Below are 20,787 nucleotides of genomic sequence, written 5' to 3'. Positions count from 1 at the left end.
TTTTTCAGCGAACTAACATGTTTTAAACAATGAAGCTGTATGGGAGATGAGAATAATTGAAATGACGAACAATATTGAATGATGGAAACTCAACAAGCCAATTAAAACCATAGTAACTACATTGTTTTCAGCACAATAATATTGTGCTGAAAAAAAATCACAATGCTGGTCAATCGAAAAACAAGCTTCCGAGAGAACCTGCCTTTGTCTGACTACGGTCCAGATGAGAACTTAAATGATAATGCTGATATCGACTGGGTGAATAAAGACTGGGTAAGGTTATTTAAATGTTTGCTTGTTTTCTTTATGTTGAATGTATTTCTTTTCAAAAAGCATGCATATATAATTTGATTTACATTTTTAATATTTTACCCTAAATTTTAAATTTATCTGTTACAACATTTGTAAATTGACATTGTAATTACGAAGTTAATAACAGTGAATAAAAGAATATAAAAATGAGGTTATTTCAAAGAATGACATTTTAATTAACCAAAGAGTGTTTTTAACTTATTCCATACTGAACCAAAAACTACAACAACACAGCAGTAAATTATTTTTGTATATCCTTTCCGCTACCATAGCCGCCTAATGCAGACCCAAAATTCGGGTGTCCCCATTACCTCTATCATACACCGGCGAACTACCACAGCAGTGTAAACCGTACTCAAATTTTCGGCTTCTGATTACCGCTATCGTACAGCGTGGGAATACCGCTTATTTTTATAATCTTGTACATGTTTTGCTAAAAGCAGAGACTTAAATCTCCCGATGAAAATGCGTTAGCAATTAGGTAAAATGTTTATAAATTTCGAAACAGTATAAATTTATAACACAATTAAAGAAATTAATTACAAACATTATATAGTACATAAAATTATATAACATAACACCTTTATAAATCAAGTTTGCATTTCACGAATTAGTGACATATACATTATCCCTAATTAGGTAATGTTCTAGTGAAAATGTACATTTTTCCTTTTACTTAAACCCTTTCATAGACACATTAATACAATAAAATGCATTTTATTGGTTTTATTATGTAACGGCAATTAAAATATTCACTTATTAATATATATGACATTTCGGCATAACTACGCTCTGGTTGACTTCGGAAAAATACAAAACTCTCATAACTACACTACGGATATGATGAATTTTGAACAAATGTAGGAATAACCGCAGACGTGTGTTGTAGTAATTTGATTGAAGACAATCATCAGTAGGTAAACGCACATGCAAAACAGCGCAATGGTAATCCTGTGGTATGTAGGTTGTGGTATTTTTCATCTTCGGTATTGGCTACTTTTTAATGTTTATAAAACTACTATAGGCGAGTTTTGTAGATAGGAATTACTTCTTTGAACAATTTGTTAAGTACATAAAGGATAATATTATGCATTAATACACTCTGGTAGTTCTAGTACAAACATTTCAGGTATATGTATTTCAAAATTGCCGGAGACGTTTAATGTTATGATCAATCTTGGAATTATACCACGTGTGCATGCATAGATACACTATGGCAGTTTTAACTTTTGTAGTAACTCGATATTTATGTCTGTTGTTTTCCTCATAAATACACTACGGCTATTATTTGATATTTCTCAAACAGCAATTTTGTACTACAGTAGTAGAAAAAGGTTTTCCAAAATATTTCAAAAGTATAATGCTTAAAAAGATGTTTGTAAGGCAACGTTGCGAAATGTTTTTATTATTTCAATCATATTATGCATGTGTGTGCTTGAATCGGAGTAAATTGAAAAAAATCCACATAAACACTCTCTGGAATGCCATGTTTGGCTAAACCATGTATGTATAAATACGCTATTTTAGCCGTGCTAAATTTTAATGCACACATCACATTATCACAGTTTTCCAGGCACGTGTCATTCTATGTAAAATTCAGTAATAAAACAAAAAGTGAAAATTATGATTTAAGAAGTGGTGTAACAATGTTTGTGTCTCTAGTTCATTGTTGTTTGGGTCCTTGACGTGTACACCTTAACAGGGCCTATTTTTTACTGTTCAACTAATGGGCTTGTCCCTGTAGTATTCATTATATTATACATATTTTTGTTTATTTTAGTATTTATACATGCATAGAGCGATTACAAAACAATATGTTTTTCATCAAATAAATCAGAACGGAATTAAAATAATAATTCTCCATCATAATTGTTTACACACATGTTCATTCATTTCCTATATAAATGTATATTTATAGGACTAAAATCCAAATACGGATTCACAATTCATTCATACATCAAGGTTATAAAATGTATAGATCAATTATATACATCATAGGAACTTGAGGAATACATAGGGATAAAATTAAACACGACGAAAATCAATAATGATAATACTTTTTCTCCAATCAACAAAGAACATATGTACATAATTATATAATAGAAAAACATAGACCAAAACATAAATCAAAGAATTTGGCTGTAACTATTATATTGCTAAAAATATCACAAGATTTGTCACGGGAAACAACACCAGTATAATCACAGCATGCGATTAACGAAACGGCAACAGAGTCTAGTGGAGTTTCTGGTGCAATGCAATATCATCGGTCTGTAAAAAGAAATCACATATTGATGAATATTTGTTATAAAGACACGTTGTTAGCGACAATTGCACTGTATATGTGTAATTTCGAAAAATATGTCCTCATTTTAAGCATGAAATGTTTAATTCTATAAAAAACATTAAAACAAACATTATTCGTCCCTTCAGGAACAAAAATTTATTTTAATACATGATTGATCTAAACGGCGCTTTCTTGTACTAGACTCTGAAATTCAAGATGTGCCATTAAACAGTAGAAATAATTTAATGTATGCATTTTCATGAACTCCAGAGGCCATTCATTGTTTCGATTTAAGGGTCATTTCAAACTGCAATTATATAAAAAACATATATTATTGAAAATGTTTAGGATACATGAGTTGTTGTTTTCCGTTCCTCTGTGTTTCTGGAGCCATAGTCTTGTTGGACTTGACCTCCATTCGGCCTTTCCTAGAGGTAATGCCACGATACGAAATAAAACATTCCCTTAAATAAAATAACATTTCATTTGAGTTTTATTTTATAAATATTAGAATTATACTCATTGCCAAAGAGGTCAAGTTAAAATATGTCGCTTGTTTGTTTGGATTTCCTTATACGTGTGCTATTCCCGCCGATAAGTTGTTCTGCAACCTAAAAACAGAAACATAAAACACTAAACAGCTGATTGATTTTAAAAGATGTTGTTCATGTTTCATTTTGGTGGTACATGCAACGATCAATATGTTATTAAACCTGATTATGGTTACTATTTAACATTCTACAGCATGTTTGTAATATACTGTAAAAAAAGTATTACCATTCTTTCAAACAGCTTATAGGTAGCCGGAGGGTTGAAGCTTTATACATGATGAATCACAAGCGAGATGTCCACGGCAAACCACACACATTAGGTCCACAAATAAGCACTTTGTGTTGGTACACTGTAAATGTTCACTGTCTACAACACCCATGTTCTTTTTTAATTATAAAATAACTTTGATGCATGTTTTTCCCACTTTCCTTTTGTATTTACTTCTTCCGCCAAAACCTTGTTCTGTCGGCTATTTATTATAGGATTGAAACATGTCATCGGGTTGCACACATGTTTTGATTATTCCCATGCAGTGGACAAAAGCTTCCGGTCCGCAATATTTCATGCCATGTGTTCCCCTCTGCTGAGCATCCTAACTTTGCCATCTCTTTTCGTGGACTGATTTTGCGATTGACCAATATGTCCTTCCGGTGTTTAATGCGTGACACGAAAGTATAGATTTTTTCCAAACGCCAGAGGAACTGATGTTTTAAACTTGTCGGCAAATACAACATGATCATCTTGTGATGTTTTCTCTTCAGTTCTCTACAACTGTTTGAGTCAACCCTACTTCTATCTTTCGACTTAAGTACGCCTGGTAATTCCTGAGATACCCCATGACACACGGAGCACCAATGATTCTTGAATGGTGACCGTGACCTTTGATCATTGTTTTATCGACAGAAATGTATTGGTGCATGTTGTATTAAGTAATGCTCCTTTCCCATACAACATTCATAACAGGGGTCACTGTGGTTCCAACCTTGATGCGACCTTGTGATATTTGTCCGGTTGGTTTATTGTCTATTGCAGTGGTTTTCATGGCAACTGTGACAGCTATTTTGTAATGGATGTTCTGTTGATATATTTGCAGTCACTATGGTTTCCATGATAACTTTAAAGCGATCACGTAATAGATGTCCGGTTGGATTTATAAGAAAGTTATAGCATATATGTCAACAGTTTTAAAAGGAAGCGTAACTAGCGTTAAATGACCTTCAAAGGCAACGTCGCCTTTGAAATGGGTTGTGTTATGTTGATTACGTATTATGTTTATACAGGAAATACCGCTGCGTAGTTTTGCATACTTCTAGATTCAAGAACGCTACCAAAGTGCACTTAAGTGACTGATTTAGTTTAATTCAAACATGAAATGTCTACCTTATCGAAGTTAACACACAGTCAGTAAAACAAATATCACAGTAATACCACTGCGCAGTTTTGCTCATTTCTTAAAATTAACAGTGATACCACAGCGTACTTCTGATACAAGAGGAAAAGCATAAGAATGCGGTTTTATTAAAGCAAATTTACAAATGCCAGAGGCGAATAATGTTGAATGACGATTTTTAAAGAAATACCGTTGCTTATTTTTGCATGGTTATTATATTTGAAAGAAATTCCGTAGTGTAGTAACTGTTTCTAAGACAAAGTACCATAGCGTATTAATGCTGTTTTTAAAATTCACAATCCTTCTTATTTTAATGAAAAACGTACCACAAATTTGTGGAAAATGTGCATTTTGCGGCTGTGGAACTGGACGTACCTACTTTTTCGGTACGTTTCAGTCGTCTACAGTATTCCTACAGTAAAACAGTAGCGGTAACCAGCACCCTTGAAAAATTGGTCTGCATGAGGCGGCTACGGTAGCGCGTCGATGTACGGTAGCGGTATTCGAAAGGATATAGATATGGGAATGATTGAGGTTATGCATGTCTATGTATGTTTATTCTAATATTTTATTTAGGTGCGCTGGTTGTTGCGAGGATGTGCACTGGTCAGTGTGATGTCTGTGAGTATGAACACTCCGGCCACCTTCCAGTATGTGCCAGCCCTTGAGTACCTGACCTTCGTCCTTGACCTTGTGGTCACCTTCCTCTTCACGGCCGAGATGATTGCCAAGATACACATAAGAGGCATTTTAAAGGTTTGTTTAGGATACATGCATTTCTTTGAAGGAGAGAAACCATGGCATGCTATAATTTTTCTGTTGCTGTTTTTCTAAATTGAATGGCCAATTATTTATTGCTGTAATGCTTTAAGACCATAAAAGGTATTCTGATATATATATTATTATTATACATATAACTTGAGAAGAACATTAGTATATGTAAAACACTCATAGATTAAATTTTAATTTCATACAATCTTCGGGCTGTTTCATCAAAAATTGTAGGAGTGACTTTGAAGCTGTAAAAGATATTTTACAATGCAGTATGATAAATAACTTTAAAAATGATTTTAATCTCTTTTAGGTACAAAATGGCTTTTGGGTTTCTTGATTAAATGGCCCTTTGTACTACTGTTTAAATCTATCCTAGCTACAAATAGTTACTCTACTGGTGTTAAAAATCTCTAATAGGTACGAAATCTGCTCCTAGGATTGTTAATTGAATGGACCCCTTGTAAGCTTAGACTTATAGTACAAGGAAATAAGAAGGTCATGGGGGTGAAGGGGGGAATAAGGTCAGGGGGTGAAGGGGGGGGGGTCATTTCCCCAAGAACTGTAGGAGTAGTAATTTCATGCCTCAGAGAGGTTCATAACAATGCTATAGAAATGCTGAATATCTCTCCTGTGTGATAAATCAATTCTAGGATTGTTGGTGAAATGAGCTTTTTGTGTCAAGCTGTAGTTAGAAAATGCAAAAATATGCAATTTATTAATCAGATTTAATAAAAAAAATTAATCAGGTTATGCTTTAGAAAAATAAAGTGAAATCAAATTATAGTTATAATAATGAATATTAAATTCTTGATGAAAAAACCCCAACAATTATGTGGTTTTACCTTCCAGGGTGATGTGCCATATCTGAAAGACCGCTGGTGTCAGTTTGATTGTTTCATGGTCATCTGCCTTTGGGCTTCAGTAATCTTGCAGGTATAGGTTTACCTGAATTTGGACATATATTTCTTTTCGCTTTTTGAAGTTATTCGGTGGTCAAAATTCCAGCAACTCCTGCACTCGCTAAATGCTTACAAGGCTTGCCCATATTTTGGATTTTATATAGCAGGACTTTTTTTTTTTATAAATCCAAGCACTGTTGTAAGAATTCAGACTCACTTCTTGGTCTGTAAGTCTGAATTTGATGAGTGCTTATTAATTCTTATATTCACACATGAGCTGTGAACATTCAGTTTTTAAAGCTGATTTTTCTTTTCTTGCATGTTGTTCAAAAAAAGTCTAAGCTTTAAAGACACTGCTTCACTTAAAATGCTTACAGGGACTTAGGGTGTCTTTAAGACAAATTTGTAGTGAAACACAGTTTAATGTGTCTGAATATCAGAAATTAGTATTTGAAAATATTGGAACAGAAGGCTTTTTAAAGCATTTTTTAACATTTTTAGTGTTTGCCTTGCAGGCTAATGTGCCATTTTGGATCAATGTAGGTTTTTATGAATAAACATGTACAAATAATAAAGTAATATATATATCTCTTTTCTTCCGCAGGTGTTTGAGCTGACGCGAGTGGTCCAGTCCTACTCGTACTGGTCCATATTGCGCTGCATGCGTCCACTGATACTGATCAGAGTGTTCAGGGTCTTCCTGAAGTTCTCATTGCCTAAAAATAGAATCAACTCCATCTTCAAGTAAGTCAGCCTTTAGCCTTTCCAGGTTTCTTGAATGGGAAAATCCCATCATCATCATACAATAACTGTCCTCTGAAATACTGATGTTAGCCGTATTTTGTGCATTTGCAAGATTGTTTTTTTTATAATAAGCTGGTCAGCTTTTTCAAAAAAAAAAAAATTAAGGTATTGCCATAGCCTTGGTTTTGCCAACTCTGAACTTGGGAATAAGAAGAAGAAAATGTCTACGATACTTTAATTACCAATGTTTCAAGAGAAAATATCCACACATACAGCAAGGCCCATAACTCTAGTTCTAGTTGAGTTTAGTTTTACCCCGTTTTGACTTAAAATCGATACATGAGTGTTGGCATTTTCTCTGCAACGGTCTTGTTTGTGACAATTTGATATATGAAACTAGGCTGTCTTGGCAGGGTGTATAAGGTTGCATTGCCAATATTTCGTCCGATTTATTATGTGGTCTGCATCCAACATAATCTTATGCGAGGACCTCATTCAAGTGAGATGAATCAGCATATATTACAGCTGCAATAGATGCATTAACATGTATGGATTGATAATTTTATACCTTTCACTTGTAGGCGTTCATACCAGCAGATCTACAATGTGACGATCTTCTTCCTCTTCTTCATGTCTCTATACGGTATCCTCGGCGTGCAGTTCTTTGGGGAGCTCAAGTTCCACTGTGTCCGAGACAATGTCACTAACACATCGTGAGTTGGCCAGAAGAAGTACTTAATTATACCCCCAAGAAACAAAGTTTAAAGGGGATATATTGGAGTCACCCTGTGGGCATTTGGTTGGTTAGTTGGTCAGTCATTGGATCTATGCAATTTTCCTTGTCTGGAGCATAACTTAAGAGCCAGTGGATGTAACTTAATTAAACTTCGTAAAATGACACGACATAATGAGAGGAAGTGCAGTGAACAAAAACCTAAACTCTATTTTAACTCATTACAGAGTTATTGCCCTTTGTTATTTCTCTTGTCTTAAATTTAAAACTACCTGATGGAATCTAATGAAACTTCATACAATTGTAAAGCACAATTAGAGGAAGGGCAATGTTTAAGAATTAATATTCTTTTTTAACAAATTACAGAGTTATTGCCCTAAGTGGTGTTTTTTGTTGTCAAACTTTTCTCTTGACAATAACTTATTAATGGATTTTATTGAAACTTCATACAATGATATAACACGGAGGGTGGAAGTGCAGTGGACAAGAACCATAACTCTATTTTTTAAGCTCATTTATACACTTATTTGCACGATTTTTCACAAAAATGATTTTGTGGTAAAAGATTAATAGGCACATTCTGTATAATGATTTAAATGATTGATTTTGTGTTGTGTGCGTATAGCAGGGGTGCTACATTCTTTCCTTTCAACATGGTTATATTGCAGGGAGATCACTGTGTATGACCTTGCCATACCAGACACCTACTGCTCGCCGAATGACCAGCCCGGCTACCACTGTCCTGCACCCATGAAGTGCATGTCCATTGACATCCCTAAAAACAACAGGGGCTTTAATGGCTTTGATGAGCTACGTGAGTGTATTTTGTGAAAGTAGTGTCTTTAGTGCTTAAGTAATTAAACTATTTTGGTAAAAGCACCTAGTTTATACAATGGTGACTAAATCAACATGATTTGTTTCCTTCGATTTTTTTTTATGTACATGCATTTTTATGTGATATGCCGATGATTTTAACAAAACGTTTGTCATAATATAGCTTGGAGACACTTATTTTCCCTACATGGCAACCATTTTCTTCATGGTAACTTATTAGGCCCTGTATTAGAGGTAAAGTGGCCATTGTCTACAAGTTTTCATCTGTTTCAACACTTATTCTCTCCACAGCCACATGTTTTTTTCACAGTATATGAGGCAGGAAGGCTGGGTATTTCTCATGTACCGTGCCATTGACAGTCTGGAATCCAGACTGGCCATAGTCTACATTATTTCAACTTCAATATAACACTTATTCTTTCCACAGCGACAAGTTTCTTCACAGTATATGAGGCGGCCTCACAGGAAGGCTGGGTGTTTCTCATGTACCGAGCCATGGACAGTCTCGAGTCTGGAGTGGCCATTGTCTACTTCATCTCACTCATATTCTTGCTTGCCTGGCTTGTAAAGGTACTGTTACTATATATCTGTTGCTTGAACAGGTCTGGTAGTCATAATATCTTGAGTCATTCTGAACTAAAGTCCATTTCCTAAAATTAAAATTTTCAATGTAAAGTTTAAATAAAAGTGTTTTCAACATCAAAGTCTTTATATTACATTCAATTGATGAAATTGAAGTATTTTAGATAGTATGAAGTAATAAATTATATCTATGACCAGTGAAAAATAACAGTGTTAATATGCTTTAACCTTTAACTAATCGTGTGTAATTTTGTGTATATCATATTGGTACCTTTATTATTTTAAACACAAACAATCTTTTAACTTTATGGACAATTCTTGAATACAGTATCTCCCATTGCAAATATTTATTGTGTATTCCAGAACATCTTCATAGCTGTGATTATTGAGTCGTTTGCTGAGATCCGTGTACAGTTCCAGCAGATGTGGGGATCCCGTGGTACAGACACTGACTCAGACTCTTCACAGGTGAGGGACTAAAAGTGACACTTTTGTTCAAATCAATAAATACACATCTATATCAAACATAAGTTTTGAGTGATTTACCTCTATTCAACTTGTTACTAAATAATACATTTATTGAAAGTATTAATAATGATAACACAATTGTAGCCGTGTATTTAATACCTGAAAACGCAAAAATATTAAATGACTGGTGGGTTCTAAAAGATTTACAGTGATCCACTATCATCTCATAAGGTAGATATACTGTGTTTTTTACTGTTTTTAATGTGATATTAAACATGGTATCCTTCATCCGCACCATTGTTTTCGATATTTATTCATCCTTTTCAGTAACTAAAAATAATCTTATTTATTGTGGTACGTCTTTTTTGGGAGTAAGAGTGCATCTTTAACATATGTTCATTCAAATATAGTAAACACAGACTGCTATTACTTTGCTTTTATGCATTACCTTGGAGTCTATTTCCTTGGTAGAAATCAGTACTGATGTGTTTTTGTTTGAGACAAAGAGAACATGACTGTCTTTTCTAGCACACCGGATAGGCATTTCCGGTGAATACAGCCGTGCTGGAAAACTCCATCTGGCATCCCCCCATGCCAGATGAGTCACGCGCTGTGACGTAATAATTTCAATTACTTTTATAAAACACTTTATGTAATCATAATTATGAGATTTAAATAGACCATTAAGAGTTCCATTAACTTTACAAAACTATACTTTAAAAAAACAAAACAAAATAACCCTTAAAAGACGTGATACTGAAGGAACTTCTTGACGTATGCAGTGAATACAAATTACTGCGCGTCATGACGTCAGTAAACATCATCGTGCACGCTTTTTGGTGATTCATACAAAAATGCGCTTTTTTATGTATTTTCTCCATAAAAAAAATGTAATTTATGTATGCTAGAAAAAATATCTATCATGTGTGTCCGTTCATGTGTGTACGCTGCGTAGCCGGTAACTCGGCAAGCCTCGTTACCTGGCAACGCAGGTGCCCTAGGGTCGGATTTTTCTATCCGGAACGGGAACACATGACAGATATTATTAATCCACAAATGCATGGATGAGAGGCAGACAACTATACCACTAGATCTTACGGGTGTATGATTCTGAATGATATCAAGTATGGTAGCATAATGTCATTATGTGTAAGGTTATAGTGGTTGTTATAGACTTCAGCCATGATGAAAAAACACTTCAAGATGTTTAATTGAAACTTGGTACACAGTATAGGTATATGCAAGGCCCATAACCCTGGCTTCAATTATTGGCAAGTTATGCCCCATGTTTTACTTGAACACTTCCAACCTCCCACAACCCCGTCCCTAAAACAAGCTCTAGGGTCTGGCAGTCGATGGTTCATATATGTGTATGTTCTAGGTGATCCAACAGGAAGGCAGCACCTGGTGTATGGTGATTCAGGATGAAAACAAGCCCCAGGGTTTGGCCCCACCCATCTTTCAGTGGTCCATATATCTTTCTATGTATGTTCTAGGTGATACAACAGGAGGGCAGCACCTGGCGTATGGTGATTCAGGATGAAAACAAGCCCCAGGGTCTGGCCCCACCCATCTTTCAGTGATCCATATATCTTTCTATATATGTTCTAGGTGATACAACAGGAGGGCAGCACCTGGCGTATGGTGATTCAGGATGAAAACAAGCCCCAGGGTCTGGCCCCACCCATCTTTCAGCAGATTCTGCGCTCATCTGCCTTCCACGCCATCATACTCCTCATGGTGCTGGCCTCGGCCATAGCGGAAGCCTCACTCAGCTTTGATCATGAGACAAAAGATCCAAATAATACCATGGACCTTTTTTACTACATTGAGGTACTGAAAATAATAGTTATAGGTATTAAATTGGTCCTAGAACATAACTTTTTCAAATGTTTAGTTATTTATCTTAAATAAAATAATTTTATTTTATGCTTTCCAGAGGTTTATAAAGATATTTTCTTTGCAATGAAAATGATATTTTGCTTTTTTCAAACTCAGTGAAATATATTGTGATCTTGTTAACAAGCAATTTTTAGTATGTGAAAATAATCATGGCTTGATTTGTTCATTTGTTTGGTGTGTGCTTTTTTTATTTCATTTATGAGGACTTTTATTTCCTATTGACTCACTTTAATGTAAGAATGAATAAGCCGGCCCTAATTTCTCAAAGCATCTTAAGTCACTTATAACAGGATCAGGCTCAGCACACTACCTTTGCTTTGGTATAAATAGTGTAATATTCTCTTTTTAAAGAGTTTTGAGGTTGTTAAAGGAAATAATATCTAAGATAAATAAAATAAACTACTTAAACAAGAGAGTTATGTCAGTAACACTTATGAATTTCCAGGAAATTGGGCCCGATGTTTAAGTTGTTTTGGACCATGTTCATTCTACTTTCAGGTGTTTTTCACCCTACTATTTGACCTGGAGGCCGTGTTTAAGATCTGGTGTCTGGGACTACGGGGCTACTGGCGCCGCTCCCTCCACAAGTTTGAGTTGTGTCTCGTTATTGGCACATCACTGCATATTATTCCAGGCTGGTATCGCACAGAACTCACATACTTCCAGGTATTGTTTCAAAAGAGGTCAAAGGCCTTATGCTTACCCTTTTAAAGATTTTCTTCGAACTGTTGTTATTCTTTTGAAACTAGTTAATAGGTACCAGAATGAGGGGTTTCACTGTATGAAGCTAAAGGCAAGAGATGTAGACAGACGTTTTCAGTAAGACCATAGCAGAACTCTACTTACTTAAGCAAAAGCTTGCTTTTCAAAGATGCTTTCTATTAAAACAATGGAATTATTTCACCAGTCGAAAAATGGCTAGGAAGGTTAAGAGTTTCTATCCAACAACATGGTGCTGATGAGTGCTCTTTGTGAGGTGGCAAATTTCTGGCCATGGTTACCTTTGAAGGTCTCTCTTGCAATAGGAGTTGTCTCTAAAGCACTCCACAAACTGATTTACCTGTGTATTATTACTATTTGTTTCTGTTGCAGGTATTAAGAGTCGTGCGACTGATAAAAGCCTCTCCCATGCTAGAGGACTTCTGTTATAAGGTACCACTACCTCTACATTTAAGTGTTAAATGCAATATCAATTGTTATTCATTATTTTTGATGGAAAATTGATGGAAAAATTAAATGAATAAATACTTTATTATATATATTGCCATTAAGGAAACTTTAGATTGCCATTAAGGAAACTTTAGAGGGCTGTTAATTTTGCCTTCAGTTATTTAGTCAGAATTGTTATTGTAACCCTGTCTTCAAGCATTTTGTGTTTTTGTCATCCTACCATCAGGGCTGTTAGTCTCTAATGTCATAGGTCTGAGTTTGGGAAGAGCAAAGATTCTTAAAATTGTTGCATATGTTACAAATAATCAGTTCCACAATCAAGACACCATTTTTGAAAAAAAGAGTTATATTATAGATAATTTGAAACAATTAAAATTTCAATTTTCTGAATTTGAGTCTGAAACCCAGCCTTTGAACCAAACTATTTAATAGTGAATAAACCCCAAGGTATTTTCATCAGAATGAAGTAACACCATTCTAACATTTACCATGAGGCCACTCCTTTTTTATTTTTTGGTTTACAAGAATTTTTGGAAAAAATGTCCACCGGGTGGTCGAGAAAAAAAAAAGGAAAAAAGTCACAAAACATACTCTTAAAGGGTGAAAATCAGAGAACAACATAAAAACATTGAAAATTTATATCATTTACTTGACATTTTAAATTTTTAAACTGCTATTAATGCATGTTTTAATACACTCAAAGTTTCAAAGTTCTAATTAAACACACAGTTTAAATCTTACATACTGTGCATATAAAACATCAATGAAATTGACTATAAAACATGTTTACATGTATAAACTACACTTTTTATCAAAGATACATTGAATATTACTCAGCAGGACATTTGTTTAGCTTTAAGGGTATGCTGAAGCAAAAGTGAATGCAGAACACTTAAAAACTGACCAATATTAAATTGGAAAAAAAGGGAAGGCAAATTTTACGCTTTAAAATACACAAGAATTGCACTGTATTAAGACAATACATTACATTTTCTAAGCATTGTTTCAGTTATTTCAATATTGGAAAATGTCAATAAAGTGAAATAATTTCCAATTTTGTAAATAAGGAAGTAATATTGTATGAAGAGATTGTGCTTTAATATTGTGCAACCAATTCCTGAAAAACTAAAAACCAAACTAGACCTAGATTTGAGTTTTAATAACCTTTACCATGCGGGGTCCTAGTTGTGTGTAACCCAATCCATGCTAAGTCCGGATATTTTCAGACCGGGATATTTACCATGCGATGTTCAGCAAATCCATTTCAAATTCAAATCTTGCAGCAAATTACCACATCAGTACATAAAAATCACATAGCAAAATAATAAATCTAGCATGTGACTTAACTTTATGTACCAATGATAGTAACAGTGAAATCCATAATTATGTATCGGATATTTTCATCTTCTCCCAACTCCGCCATTTTGTGTATCATGCGTTCACAGGGCATCTATATTTCATGATTGTTTATTTTTCATTTTAAAGAGAATTCCTTGGTTACAACAACAAATCTCATTTATAGTGAAATATCAAGTTCATAACAAATTAAAATGGACTTATTCAAAATAGTTTTCCGTGTTGTTTTATCTTAATGTTTTGCACACAACTCCTGGCATTAGTAAATGGCATTGACACATGTGTTCAACTCTTTCATTGTTTTTACTCTACTATTAACCCAAACATGAATAAACATGTAATCTAGAATAAACACAAGCTTTACATTGACTCAATGACATGTATTTCCAAACCATTTTGTGATTTAAAATCCATAAACACAACCGACCGAACTTGTGAAACTAGATCACTGGTGTCAACTTAGAAATTTTACTTTCGATTTCACCACTCATACTAAGTGCACTGTTATTTGATATTTAACCATAAAATGTTATAAAATATTTTTCTCACATATAATTTACAGATATTTGTGTCTACTTATTCGATGGCAGCCGCTGCCACTTATTTTTCATCTATAAACAACAATATTTTCATGACCTAAATTTGTGGGGAAAAACAACAATCACGTGACAGTTATTGTTTGTGTCGGCTGTTAAATTTGCCAATGTATTTTGCTATTGTTATTTTAACAACTCCTGCATATTTAACTTAATTATTTTATACAAAGAATGACTGCTATCGTCAATTTCGCCATTGCCAACGGCGCTGCCATAACATTTGACTGGCTCACATGTTATCACTATAAATCGGCGAATACGGCTACGGAACAACAAACCAGTCGAGATCTACTGCATTCGTACTCTTATCTGTTGGTTTTTCTTTCGTTTCGCACCAAAATCAATACGGTCGGGAAAATAATCTTGAAAAAAAAAGTGAAATTCATTTTTTATTTTTTTTGTACTTTTCGGAAAATTAGACCCGCCGGTTTTGTAAACCAATTTATATAAAAGTAGTGGCCTGAGACTGCTATTTATGGCTAATCACTTAAATGTTTTGTTTTTATGTTGGGTAATAAAGAATATATTCTTCCTCCAGATATTTGGCCCGGGTAAGAAGTTGGGGAGCATCGTTCTGTTCACCATCAGCCTTCTTATCATCGCATCCAGCATCAGTCTTCAACTCTTCTGCTCCATAAGAGACTTTGACAACTTTGAGACATTCCCTAGGGTAGGTGGAACTTTTGGTCAATATTTTTTAGAGACTTTGAGGCATTCCCTATAAATGGAGAAATTATGTTACATAACAGACTTTTGACAGCTTTGAGACATTCCATATGATAGACAGAAATTATGCTCCATAAGAGACTTTTGACAACTTTGAGACGTTCCCTAGGGTCGGTAAAAGTTGAATACATCATGGGCAGTGTTATTTTGATACTGAGCTCTGCAATATAATCATAATCAATTCCACTTTTTTATTCAGGTATTTATTTTCGATGTGCAAGTTTCTCTGTGATATCACTTTCTGTGTACCCTTCGTTTATTGAACTAAAAATGTACATAATGTTCATTCCCATATTTGCCATACCTCATTAATAGAACATGTAAATGTCTTTTTACTGTTTTCTCCTGATATTTCATGTATACAAGCTGTTTATTCATTCAGTTCTATCTTTTCAGTCAATGTAATATTTGTATAAGTCTAACGCAATATTTTCATCACTTTGAAAATTGGACTGATCCACTTCTGGGTAAATTATGACATATTTATAACGTAAAAAGCTTTCATGCAATGGTAGCTTTACCCAATCCAGACATTGTCAAGCTATAAGAAAACAGTGATGAAAATATCATGTTAAAAATATAGTCAAATATACACAAATACCGGTTATACAGTAAGCTAGATGTCATATTTCAGGCATTTATGTCCATGTTTCAAATCCTGACCCAGGAGGGTTGGACGGATGTCGTTGCACAAGCTCTGGAGCGTGCCAAGGATAATACCATAATATTTTACCTTATACGAACATATTTTCTCCTCTACCACCAGTTTGTTAGTGTGGTGAGTTTTGGGGGCATTGGTCACTCAAGCTGACCTCTGGTCACTCACTTTCCCAGAAGATGGATTGACTCGATCTTGTTTAAAAAACAGGCCCCAATTTCTTGAAATTTCTTAAGTATTTACTCAACTGTATTTTAAAAACTGTTTATAGTGAAAATGAAAAGAAATTTAATTTTGCTGAGTTCCTTGTTTAACTGAAATTGTGTAAGTTGTAATTTGCAAAATACTGTTGAGTACAACTGACACAAAAATGGGCAATCATTCAAAAACATGTTTATTTCAACTAATGACCAAATATTTTAATAAACATAATTCATGGATTCAAAGTAAAAAACCATACAAGATTTTGTACCATGCCAGTCTGATAAGTAGCATGAAATGGGTTGAGTTAATTATTGAGTAATTACTTAAGTATTTTGTGATATTGGGGCCAGGTTGATGCTTTCCAGGAAAAAATCTGAACATGGGAGACATTTTATATGTAGGATTTTTCATTAATTCAATCAAAACTTAGATTTTGTTCGGTTATTGATAAAAAAATTCACAAAACTTTATTGAGTTAGTTCAAGTGTTTGTATGTTTATATCTGCGATTAAGGAAATTCTTATGCCATTCATGAACAGGGGAGGATCCTGGATTTGACGTTAGTGGGGGCGTTACTTAAAGGCGTACCCTCTGGACTTGTGCCCCTCCCTCAAAAACAAAGTTTTTTTGGTTTAAATGTTGGAAGAGGTTGGTTTGGTCCTTCCCCAAGAAAATTTTAACAATTTCTACCATGAAATGGTTCACTTTTGGCATATTTAATTACTTATCTTTTCCTATATTGAAATAAAAAATAAACTGGGACGATTTTAGGCTTGAATCCGTGATTCTAGTGATGACCAGTTCTGATGGCAATTAAACCCTGTTCAGATTTTCTCCATATCTTTAGTCTGGTGAAACTTGTGCAATGCAAGATAACACTTTGTTGACAGAATTGATTCCCTGAAAGTCACCGGTTATATTCATGGTGACTGGCTTATACGTAACTGCATACTGTGTTTCTTATTGTTTTCTTCCTTTAAACTGGATTTTCATAGGCCAACATATAAAACAAGCAAAAACACATCTTGAAAAGATTGTTTAGGTGTAAAAAACAACAACAAATATTTGTTTGCGATTTCATGCCCTATAAAATGGGTCTTCAAGTTGGGAAATCTATTTTTTTTTTTTAAATAGGCATATTATTCCCAAGATTTTTCTGTTATCAAAATATATATTTTTTTTAAGAACATCTATACAATCAGTTATAGCATCAATGGTATTGTTTACTTAAACACTTTTTTTACTTTTAAAAGAAAAAATCGGGTAAATAATAAAAAATATTTCTCTGACAAGGCAATAAAATGGTTTAGGGTTGGAGCTAAAAAATAAGGTACATGTAGTTGTGAAATCGAAAACAAACATTTTTTTTTCTAAACGCCTTAATAACGAATGAATATTTGTAAGAATTCTTATCACAGCAAAAAGAAAACATGAATCTTTTACCATTTATTCCTTGTAATGAAATCACGCAATAAGAACAAAATATCCAAAAAATAAGAAGCACAGTATTTTTCATGACAGTTAAACCATGTTATATTCCTTTACTAAACATGGTTTATACTAACAGCATGGTTGAATACTGGTTTATTGGCCCCAATAATCTGGACATTTTGTTCAGTTTGTCGCAGAGTTTTCAACAATGGAATGGCAGACGATAAGAGGTAAGTCTGTCAAAATTTGGTTCATAATACAATTTCTTAAAAAATATTACATCAAGCCATTTCAGCTTTTCAATTTTCATCTCTACGACCATTTTCAATTGTCAACATTGGCTTAATACACCAGTATTCAAGAACTATTCTAAAAAATGCATCCTATAAAACATGTATCGGTGGTGCTTAAAACAATTGACACATTAACGTTACAGTGTTTCATGATTTCAAACCTTCTGCTGCACTTTAACCCGCTCTTACTGATTCGTATTAGTTGTGATTGATCGTTTGCATATTGCAAAGTATCGTACAGGCTGCACTGTGCATTGTGCATGTATTTGAGAGGGTTTGTCATGAAACACTTGTCAATAGTTATCTACAAAGTGATCTTCATCCTCCTCACTTTGTCCACTACAAAATAGACTTTTACAAAGAAATATTTTTTTTAGGTGCAGTGGTCGAAAGATGGCTCTCTCGTGTTTTTTCATTGTTTTTTCAAAATTGCAAGATATTTCACCTTGTGAACACTGGAAGTGAATATTTCACTCATGGCTATGCCACTCGTGAAGCATAGGTTTTGGTGCTCACTTGGTGAAATATATTGCTATCTTATACAGTAACAAATAAAATATACATGAAGAAGGATGAAGATTGTCTAGGGTTCTTGTAATTTAGGGTGCATTACATTTTGTATGTGTAATTCATTTTTTACACCAAATTCTAGTATATAATTCAACCCTCCTACACTTCTTGATCTTTACCTTTTCTTATTCATCGATGATTGGGATTCACATATAATTAAAACCATTTTGCCCATACACTTTTTCAGCTTCTGAATTCATAAGATGCATAAGTTTGAGTATAAACTGGCCTCAATATTCAGTTTCAGCTTTGTTGCTGAGGTAAAAAAAAGCACATTACACCTTTGCACCCTCCATCTAAATAGTTCTTCCCTCGTAACTCAAGCAACTTTTCATTAATCTTTCAGTTTATACTTTAAATATTTAAAGTAGAGTTAATATGTTCATCTTTTCCAAAATAGTTCAAGTTTCTCTTTCAATTGCTTTCTAGTATGGATACTTTTTGCTACACATGCAAAAGTCCATAACTTGTATAAGACCTTACGAATGTGAATGTCATCTTTTATTCAAAAGAATAAAGACATCATCCATTTCTGTAATGTTTCATTTAAGTTCAGAATTTATTGCAACTATTTGGTTTACAAACAGTTTTAATTTGAAGTTAGGCTTTGGTTAGGCTTTGGTTTCAGAATAGTAAAGAAAACACCAAGTTTTCAAAATAAGAGACTGAAATACTTCTAAGGCAGTTGAAAAAAAAATCCTAGATGTTGTCACTCAATGGATGAGTCTTTACCAGCAAATTCTGATTTGTGTCCGAATCTGTTAATAGTAAGAAGTTATTGATATTTTTCACTGTTATGAAATTTTAGCTGTTTGCATATCCAAATGAAACATAAGCGAGCTCAGGGCTGGGACTCAATTTCAATGACGTTTCTTTCCAAAATGATATTTTATATTTAGACTCCATTTGGCAAGCTTGTCTGAAAAACTACAATTAATTATCATTTATAATCCTTTTAATGCATTTTACATAAAGAAAAATTGTTTGTTTCAGTGGAAGATTGCAAGATAATTCTCCTCATGAAGACCGGAAGTGAATATTTCACTCATGGCTATGCCACTCGTGAAAGATAGATTTTGGTGCTCACTTGGTGAAATATATTGCTATCGTACTCTGAAACAAACAATTATCCTCTATTTGATGCACTAGATTAGTCTTTATCACTCACTTTTCTATCACTGTAACTGTACCTAAGTTAAGGTATCATTTCACCACCGTACTACTCATAAGACATTACCTGTTTGTCCACCTAGCTACACTGTTTTCGTTTCTTCCCATCCCTGACAGGCTTTCATGTCCATGTTCCAAATACAGACACAGAAAGGCTGGATTGACGTTATGCACATAACCATGTGGCGGACTGGGGAAAAAATTGCACCGCTTGTCGCAATCTATTTTATATTTTATCACCTATTTACAACCCTGGTGAGTGAAGTCAGTACACCAGTCATAAGAGGTTCAAATGTGGTTTTATTTTCTTTCAGCGAAAAAGGCACTTTTTAATAGGTGAAGGTCCCTAGATAAAAAATATAAGTCTTAGTTTATATGTTCATTTTTTTTGATGTGATATACCTGGTCCTTTTCGCACTTCATTGTTTGGGAATAAGTATGTATTTGAATTTGAAAAAAAGATTAATTTTTTTCAGAAATATTTCTCTTCAATTTTCATGATGAACTATTTCAAAACATACATATTCAAATGTTATATTTCAACACATACACATTCGAATGTAATATTTCAACCCTTACAAATGTAATATTTATGGAGTGTTTTAGCAAATATTCCTTTAAATGTAACAAAAGGCTGTGCATAGTAATTTCCAACCACCAAATTTGAAAAGAACTTTTCCTGCTAAAAACCTGACATTGAAATGTTTGTTTGTAAAAAGGACTTAGCTTTGAAATAGCCTTGTCATCAAAGATTTTTAAATTCAAAAGTTAAAAATATTGAATGTTAATTGTACCAAAGTTAAAAATACTTAAAGTTGACTGTTTAAAGGTTAAAAATTCTATTGATTACTGTATAAAGACTTAAAATACGAAATATACTCAATGCTACCTGTATAAAGGTTTAAGGTACTAAATGTTAACTGTACCAAGGTAAGAAATACTAAAAGTTGACTGAAAAGGCTGAAAATACAAAATGTTAACTGTTTGAAGGTTAAAAATACTCAAGGTTAACTGAATGAAGGTTAAAATACTCAAGGTAAAGTGTATGAAGGTTAAAAATACTCAAGGTTAATTGTATGAAGGTTAAAAATACTCAAGGTTAATTGTATGAAGGTTAAAAATACTCCAGGTTAACT

General features: G+C 33.8%; 1 protein-coding gene across 4 annotated transcripts in view; it reads left to right on the top strand.

Annotated features, from left to right (window-relative positions):
• Positions 1–20,787, top strand: part of LOC128219767 (sodium leak channel NALCN-like) — a 53,892-nt gene that overhangs the window by 888 nt on the left and 32,217 nt on the right. For 3 of the 4 annotated variants that reach the window (XM_052927734.1, XM_052927735.1, XM_052927736.1), the window contains exons 2-14: positions 9–273; positions 5,118–5,297; positions 6,165–6,248; positions 6,819–6,958; positions 7,540–7,671; positions 8,360–8,505; positions 8,953–9,095; positions 9,471–9,575; positions 11,187–11,408; positions 11,976–12,143; positions 12,570–12,629; positions 15,138–15,269; positions 15,960–16,103. In XM_052927734.1, coding sequence (XP_052783694.1) covers positions 163–273; positions 5,118–5,297; positions 6,165–6,248; positions 6,819–6,958; positions 7,540–7,671; positions 8,360–8,505; positions 8,953–9,095; positions 9,471–9,575; positions 11,187–11,408; positions 11,976–12,143; positions 12,570–12,629; positions 15,138–15,269; positions 15,960–16,103 — 1,767 coding nt within the window. In that variant the 5' untranslated portion in view covers positions 9–162. Of the gene's footprint in view, positions 1–8; positions 274–5,117; positions 5,298–6,164; positions 6,249–6,818; positions 6,959–7,539; positions 7,672–8,359; positions 8,506–8,952; positions 9,096–9,470; positions 9,576–11,186; positions 11,409–11,975; positions 12,144–12,569; positions 12,630–15,137; positions 15,270–15,959; positions 16,104–19,768; positions 19,907–20,787 lie in introns of all 4 variants that reach the window. The other variant, XM_052927737.1, reaches the window with a different exon arrangement.

Source organism: Mya arenaria, chromosome 15 (assembly GCF_026914265.1).
Source record: "Mya arenaria isolate MELC-2E11 chromosome 15, ASM2691426v1".
NCBI lineage: Eukaryota > Metazoa > Mollusca > Bivalvia > Myida > Myidae > Mya > Mya arenaria.
This window is presented reverse-complemented; position numbering and strand designations above follow the sequence as displayed.